An 8,107-nucleotide genomic window follows, 5' to 3' on the forward strand; every position below is an offset into this window, starting at 1 on the left:
TTGATTATTCCAATCTGAAAAATACGCAGTTGTCAATCAAAAATGATTCTCCTTTTTACTGATAGTGGGAACTTGTCTGCTAACTGTTTGTCTGGTCGTCACGAGGAAAACGTTTGGCTACGTTTCAGGGTTCCTCTCACACGAACAAACTCTGGTTCATTCTGCCGGCTCTCACTCCTCTTCTTCTCCTCCGGCTGGTACTGCAAGACAGGTAACATCTGTGTTTGGACATCCTCCTTAATGAGATTGTACATTTGCCAATATCTACAGGCTTGTTCACACATGCCCAAAGACTAAATAGATTATTACAAATGCTGTCATAATGAGGTTACTGTATGCCGTATTCCCTTCTTTGCTAACGTCCTTACCATTTGCATTCTCTGCTGTCTCGTGCATAGCTTCACCTCCAAGTCAGAGGGAGGACAGAGGGCCAGCTCTCTCTGCTTGTGTTGCTCTCTCTGTTTCTGTTCCAGCACACGCTGCAGCTCCGGCTGTTTTCTGGGTAGTAGACCTCTGATGACACATGGGAAAAAAATAAGATTGGATCTCTAAATGAGGATAAGCAACCAAAAACCGCATAAAACTTCTTACCTGGAGTATTGTGAATGTATTTCAATGGAAAGCAATTCTCAATTCAGCTGATGAAGTCTGGGGTTTATGTTGAGTAATCATATCATATTTGGAATAAATATTGTTGGGTTCCTAACTTTTTTTACTACTTCACAAACCAAAAACCACATTCTGTAGATTTTTAGGTAGTTATATTGTTTTTGTTTAGAGATTAAGAGGACTGACTTGGCTCTGTAGATGGATTAGCATTGATCTCTAGCAAGGTGTTTTACCTTTGACTTGATCGGTGTTAAACGCCACCTAAACATGCTGCTTACCCCCGGCCACAACTCTGGCCGGCTGGAAAGAGGATTCTCTGACTGTGGCAGGAGGCGAATAAAATGCTGATCAAGAGTTCCTTGAATAATATCTCATTTTTGTGTACATGGATAAGCATGTACCCGCGGCCTATGTGACCTGATCAGAGACAGCAGGTACGGAGCTCAGTGTTTTCTCACCGTCTGTAGCAGAATAGCAGCTCTCGGTGAAGGGCTCTGTGTTGGTGAGAAGCCAGTACAGGATTTGGCAGCATGGGTTTGATGAGGTCACCACCCTCCTGTTGCTGACTCTCTGTTACCTGGCGTGGTGGGACCATCCAGCAGTGATGTCTCTCTGCCATACACAAGCCAGCACACACAGTCACATATCCTTGTCAGTCTTTTATCTTTATGTAGTTAAATGTTTAAAAAAAAATGTTGTTTCTTATGTTAAAGTTATGTCTTATAAGAGTGACTTTGAAAGTGATCGGCTATAACTTCTGACTAAATGAGAAGATCATTTCATTTGTTTCTTTGATTCACTAAAGCAATATAAACTTGAGTTTATCTTACCTCTTCTACTTTGAAGACCTGTTTTTTGTGATGCCTGAATGAAGAACAGCAGGAAAGTAAGTCAATTCCATTTGCAAAATTGAATTGATGTAAAGATCTTTTGTATATTTTTTTAGCCTTAAAACATGCAAATTCACACAGACCACACTTTGTCAACACCTCTTTAAATACTCACATCCACATGAAGAGGAAGTCATTGTTGAGATGATATGACAGTTTATAGTATTTTGTTGTAGGAACAAGTTGTATATTACATTAAAAATCCACTGATGTATGTTTTCAAAAACAAGAAGCTACTTAGTTGATATGTTTAATGGATTAAAGGACGGTCACAAATTATGCTTTCAGTCAGTTTAGTGTCTTTCATAAACCTATAAAAAATACAAGAAAATGTGCAAAATAAAATCAACATGGTTTATGAATATTATCAGCTCTACATATAAAGGCTGTAGTATGAGCTTCCTGTTATGAAAATAAATGTTATTTCAACTTTATCACAGTTTTTGAAGTCCTAATCTTCTTCCATTCTTTGAAAACCTGAGCCCAGAACAAACATCGCCCAACTCAGATATCATTAGGCATAATCAGATGATTTCCCCCTCAGGTTATGATAAATCATTTACTAACTTCCAGTTGTTATCCACATCATTACTAACATCACATCACACCACAGAAGTAATGATAAAAACTGTCTCACCTGTGTGCTGTTGTAAAGACGCATTGCTGGAAAGTGAGATGTGCTGTTTACGCAGAAGCAAATGGTTGAGGAGAAGGAGCAGAAGCTTACTGTTGTTCTCAGGGTGCACAGTGAGCTGCAGCTACAGTGAGGCTGATCTAAACAGGTGTGCTACACTGTCCTGTGATCAAATCTTATTAACTGTCCTACAACCCTTTGTTCCACCCTTGTTCCCATCAGGAGAGAAACTCCTGTTGTCTCTGAGGCAGGAATAACATATGAAGGGATTAGGATAATGTAATGCAATAACACTGATTAGGATAATGCAGCCTGAAATACCAACAAAACAAATATGGCTTTTGTGCTTGTACTTTGTGGATCCAACAATTATCACACACACTGAGGGGAGTGAGGTATATTCCAGATTCACTTAAATTCTAATGTAGTGTTAAATCTATCTTTAATCTAGTTTTCCCACAATATAGAGTTACACAGTACTGTCCTGCTGCCTTCAAATTATATTTGAGATGTAAAAATATCACGGTGAAACAGACCATGAGGATATTTCCATGGCCCTGAGGCAAAATCAGGTCAGTGTAGCAAAGACAAATAATTTCAGCCCTACAACATATTAAATAGAAATGTAGGGATTAAGCATGAACAAAGTGCAAATGACGATGGTAAGAGGATTTTCCAAAAAGCGGCAGTAGATGTTGCTTGCGATGAAAAACATGCATAGTATTACCCGAGTGAAAATAATAAATTGGGACTAATCAATACATATGTGAAATGTAGCAGATATATACATGCAATGTAAAAAAAAAATGATGGCTGTAGTTAAGCAGAAAGCCGAGGTTAAGGCATGTAATAAAAATACAGTACACATTGTGATAAAAAACTTTTTCAACAACATTTTTTCAGCCTGACCGTGATGCCTTTCGGTTTTGAAACAGGGGTGGTAGAGCATATGCACAGTATGGCAGATATAGTGTTACTATTTTTATTGATATATGCTTTAAACTGTATAGGCTATTTATTTTGAGTTTGTTAGTCAGGAGCAAATTGTAAAATGACACCGAGCATCTCAGGTACCCTGATTCAGTACCCTCTTGAGTGGCTGTGACTGAGATATTCAGACTGAAAGCACTCAGGAATGGCTGGTGGCTGTCAGCACAAATTGCTCCATGGTGGACCCTGGGGGATGAGGTGGATGTGGCTGTATAGTGATGTCAGCTCATTGTAGTGTGGGTTGAAGCTCAGTTTAATCCTCATCCTTCCCCCTGTAGCCTTCTGCCCAAGGTGTGTCCGTGTTCAGAGCTGCAGCAGAGCCAGCATTTTTCACCACTTTGTTAATCCTGCCGTTGTCTTCCTTCTACAGTAGAGGAGGGGGTGTAAGGGACCATTTAACCATCTTTACAAGAGAAACACAACAAAAATTGGCCATATTTTGTCCTTACGTTGTTTATTGAATTCAACCCTTTTTATTAAAACATCTTAAACATGTTGATGACAATATACTTAATGAACAATATTTTTGAAAAAATACGTTTCTATCTTTTAAGTGGCCTTTTGGCCCCAAATAGTTCAGTGTGTTCAGTTTTAGGTCTTTTGGTTTTTGATTAATAACTCTGGATTGTGTTAGAATATAATGAACTTGTTCTTACCCCCTCACTGTATGAACTGAAGGTTACCATGGTGAAATTTATGGGAAGATGAATACGATAAAACTATCAGATGCTTAAGGTTTTAAGTTAAATGTTCATTATCATCGTATATCAGTAACGTAATTGTATGGATGAATATAAATGTGTAGCTCATACATTCCAGTAGATGGCAGTGATGGTAGATGAACAACAACAAACATAAAACCTAAAAGAAGATCGTAAGCCAGTGAAACCGGAAATGTCAAGCGACTGACTGCATTATATCTCCACTTTAAAACATGATGTATTGCTAATGTAAAGGAAGAAACAGTCATATAACATCGTCAAGGAGCAAACTGCGAACATGACAAATGGTAGGTTACTGTATTATGCACCCAGCTGCGAAGTGTCTGTAGCACAACAGGACATGAAAGTTAAAGGAGCTACTTCTTGAACGGGAGGCTAACATTGAAGCTAGGTTAGCCTACGTTAGGTGTAGACGTGGCCCTGGGCAGCACTGCTCGTCTGCTGACACCAAAACTACTACATATTTACTCATTTCAACTGTGGTATCATCGCAGATTCACTGCAGAGTCTGCCGTCCTTAGCGAAAAGCTAGTGTCTTCAAACATTTTATGCTAGTAACATCGTATTTTTTTTGTCAGGCTTCAGGGTTTCTTGCTAACTAGGTATCGGTGGCTAATGCTAAACAAATCAGACAACCAGCTAATCAACAACAACACACACAGAAGAAAATAAAGAAAACCCGCAAGAATGTCACGTTAACTGACGTTAGTCCTGACAGTATCGGCCTCTTTCTGCTGTTGTGCGTTATTGTTAAGCTACTTAACAGAGTCAGAGCTGGTACATGTAGGATAATGGTGGACAGGGGTTTGTGTTATTCTTTTAATTACTCTGTGATGCTAAATTAATGGCGCTAAACTCCCGCGTTTCTTCACATTATATTTCTGTGGTTATTTTTGTCTCATTTAATTCAGTTTACAGATTTAGTCTTGTGCTGTGTGACTAACCTGAGCAGACTGTGTGATATTGTATTACACTTCTTCCGACAGTGTACTCTTTCGACGGCATCTTGGTGTTTGGGCTGCTGTTCATCTGCACCTGTGCATACCTTAAAAAGGTGCCTCGCCTCAACAGCTGGCTGCTGTCAGAGAAGAAAGGAGTGTGGGGCGTCTTCTACAAAGGTAGATATGTTTATAATGAATGATACAATATGCTCTTTCAACACATGCTTTCTACTCAAAACTCCCTATGGCAATACCTAAAACCTGAGAGTTGATTCTTTAACAAGTGGTTCCACCTAAATCATTTATGAAAGGGTGGAAGATGTCAATTGTGTCTTTGGCGTCTACTACATATGTTACTGGGGAGAAAAAGAGATGTATGTTACAGTGGAAAGGTGTTTCAACATCTGTAGATTAAAAAAAAAAACATCTTCCATCCACTCCACCTGCAACATTAGCAGTGTGGAACTTTGCCATATCTTTGTCACTTCGTTGTCTTGTGTTTGCATTCAGCATCATTGTACTGATGCACCTTTTTCACAAATGGCATTTTGACATTTCATAGCAGGGAGAGTGTAATTAATAACATTAATAAATGTTGCAGCCCATATGGTTTTCCCAGCTCAGGTGTGTGTATGCTGGTTCACTGGCTTACTGGGTCCTTAAATGGAACCAAGCCATTGTTAATGTTATTAATCCACCTGTCCTCTTACTGCTGTAACAAGTACAAGCACTGCCCAAATCTGTTTTGTTGATGTCTTGCACAGCAGTACAATGACGAATAAAGTTTTATTTTTTTCTTGAATATTTTCAGACCACACTAATAACACACATGTTTACATGGTTTACTATATTGTCCTTGTTCTGTATGTGTGTGGTTGACCTTTCTACACTCACCCCTCGATCCTCCATCTCTCTTCTCAGCGGCGATAATTGGGACACGGCTTCACATTGCCGTGGCGGCTTCCTGTTTGGCTACGGCTTTCTACATTGTCTTCTTGAAATGAGAAGAAACAGACTGGACTGGAAAAGACTGGACGGGTGCAGACTGGGAATGGACTCATCTCTGTGTTCATGTGCTAATCCTTGTTGTGGGACTCCTCTTGGATTACATGACTGATGAAACCCCTGGCCCTGTGGACCCATGTAAAAGACTAGCCGGTGCTGCCCCCTTCTGGTGACTGGGTACATCATTCCTCCCTTAATAATGTGGGTGCACTACAGACATGAAGGGCATCCTCTATCTACCCCACAGTTATTACAGAGGAGAGAGCCTGTTGGGTCACATGGTATCATTCTGTTGTAGGGTTATAATGTTGGTTGTCTCCATCCACACCCCAGAAATATTTATGCTGAAGGATGCAGGAGATTGAAGGGCAGCGTGTGTGTTATACCTGTATACAACCTAAAATTAGCCTAGCTGTATATATATTTGGGAAAAGATATGACCAATAGAGATTTGTCAGAGGTTATGTTTGATCAAAATGACAATGATCAATTCTGCTTGCTCCCACCAATACTGTTTTTTTTCTCTATCACTTCTTCTGTCAAGGGTGGAGGGGAAGATAAACAAAGCTAATATATTAAGATGTTCTTGTGTACACAATATTTTACTTTTATGCATCTCTTATCTTTTCTTAACAGTGCTGTTTTGTATCTCTTTGTTTTAGATTTGAAATACACATTTTGCACAGGTGTATGTTGTATTTTCTTTGACATCTAATACTAGATAACATGTTTTAGATGTCAGAAATGGTTAAAAATAGAACACGCAGGACGTTCTATCACAATTGTAGAGTGTCTCAGAGTAATAACTCAACTAATTGTGAAAATGAAATCACTATATCAGACATGCCTGAAGATTAAATGCAATGCCAAATAGGGATGGTGCTTCTAATGCCATCTTAATTACATGCTGTTAAGTTTAATTCTGCCACCTTATTTTTTATTTTTTTAAAGAAGAAATTGTTTTGGGAAGGGATGCAATGCAATTTTGAGTAAAACATTAATCAGACAATTCTGTCTTTGTTGTCTTTAAGAAACAAATGTCAGGTCTCAGTGACATTTAGTGCCTCTATACATATATGCTGTTTTTTGGCACTAATCAACACAAATAAAGTACAAACATCTTCTAAATCAAGTAAAAACTGGAATGATTGAATGTATACGTATTCACCTTCTGCAAGTTAATATTTAGTTGAGGTAGTTTTGATAGCAGTTACATCCTTGAGTCTATTGTATGTGTATAGATCTGTGTAAGATTTGCATCTCTGGTCAATGCAGTTTATCCCCCATTCTTTGCAAAACTGCTTAAGCTCTGTCCGGACACATTAGGACTGAGTGACCAGAAGATCTGAACTCCTGCCACAAACTCTGGATTGGACTGAGGCCAGAGGACTAATTTTGGCCCTTCCTGGACAATAACATAATTAATTTTTAAAGCCATCTATGGTATGTGCAGCGTTGACTTCATGTTTGAGGTCTTTCTGTAAAATAAGTCATATCTCATCATCTCATCTTTCCTCCCAATATATCTCTGTATTTATTCATTTCCCCCCTCACAAACCCACCAGGGACTGCTACAGAGAATCCCCAGAGAAATCCCCACAATTTAAGGGCATAGGGCATTGGGATTTTCATTCTCCCATATAATTTTTTTCAAACAGGTCAGATGTTATTTTCCAACAAACTGGGACTGGAGAAGCACCCAGGCAGCACTATTTGTATGTACTATTGTACTGTACTGCTCTGCGCTGGTGATTTAGTGCTCCTGGAAAATGGGAACAAACAGAGATGTCCTGTTACACGCTGAGTCTTTGGGTGTTAATCTCACCCAATGAACCCTATGCATTATTTACACATGCTATAAGCCTCTTGCTGGCTTCTGCCACTAGTGCCCTCTTCACAAACCTGCCATTAGTAGATGTGTAACTGTACCATATTTCCTTTTTATTGAAAACTGAAAGCAGAAGCAGCTAAATTAAATTCAGACAGTATTTTATTATTATTATATATACATACTGACCAATCCACTCACCGTTTCTTGTCTGACCTTGTTTACGCACAGGTGATTTCCTTTTAACTAATTATGCAGCTAATAAAGAAATGATGGCTCTTGCTATATTTAGGCCTGTGCCATAATAAAAGGGTGAATACTGGTACCTGTGCAATCAAGTCATTATGTTTTACATTGATCGACATGTTTTACTTATCTTAAAATCGTAATTACATAATTGTGATTTAGTAGTAAAACAAAGTCCCTGGGTCCAATAATATTACAGCCAATGTGCATTATTTTGTTTACGATAGATAGATAGATAGATA

The 8,107-nt window shown here is 38.8% G+C and overlaps 2 protein-coding genes across 2 annotated transcripts; one reads left to right on the plus strand and one right to left on the minus strand.

Annotated features, from left to right (window-relative positions):
• Positions 1-98: 98 nt before the first annotated feature.
• On the minus strand, positions 99-1,204 carry LOC118327859 (protein FAM107B). Its single transcript, XM_035661349.1, has 3 exons — positions 1,068-1,204; positions 369-513; positions 99-200 (listed from the first exon to the last, which is right to left on the minus strand). The coding sequence occupies exons 1-3, from the start codon at positions 1,202-1,204 to the stop codon at positions 99-101; spliced, it is 384 nt and encodes a 127-aa protein (XP_035517242.1).
• A 2,782-nt stretch (positions 1,205-3,986) lies between these two features.
• tmem167b (transmembrane protein 167B) lies at positions 3,987-6,479 on the plus strand. Its single transcript, XM_035662761.1, has 3 exons — positions 3,987-4,132; positions 4,832-4,963; positions 5,708-6,479. The coding sequence occupies exons 1-3, from the start codon at positions 4,123-4,125 to the stop codon at positions 5,788-5,790; spliced, it is 225 nt and encodes a 74-aa protein (XP_035518654.1). The 5' UTR covers positions 3,987-4,122; the 3' UTR covers positions 5,791-6,479.
• The last annotated feature ends 1,628 nt before the right edge of the window (positions 6,480-8,107 follow it).

Source organism: Morone saxatilis, unplaced genomic scaffold, assembly GCF_004916995.1.
Source record: "Morone saxatilis isolate NCDOM2014 unplaced genomic scaffold, NCSU_SB_2.0 Contig18, whole genome shotgun sequence".
Taxonomy (NCBI): domain Eukaryota; kingdom Metazoa; phylum Chordata; class Actinopteri; family Moronidae; genus Morone; species Morone saxatilis.

Coding starts and splice junctions, on each gene's coding strand:
- LOC118327859 (XM_035661349.1), bottom strand. CDS start 1,204: ATGGTCCCACCACGCCAGGTAACAGAGAGTCAGCAACAGGAGGGTGGT. Junction 514..1,067: donor CTGCTATTCTGCTACAGACG/GTGAGAAAACAC, acceptor ATGTGTCATCAG/AGGTCTACTACCCAGAAAAC. Junction 201..368: donor GACAGCAGAGAATGCAAATG/GTAAGGACGTTA, acceptor CCTGTCTTGCAG/TACCAGCCGGAGGAGAAGAA.
- tmem167b (XM_035662761.1), top strand. Junction 4,964..5,707: donor GTGGGGCGTCTTCTACAAAG/GTAGATATGTTT, acceptor CTCTCTTCTCAG/CGGCGATAATTGGGACACGG.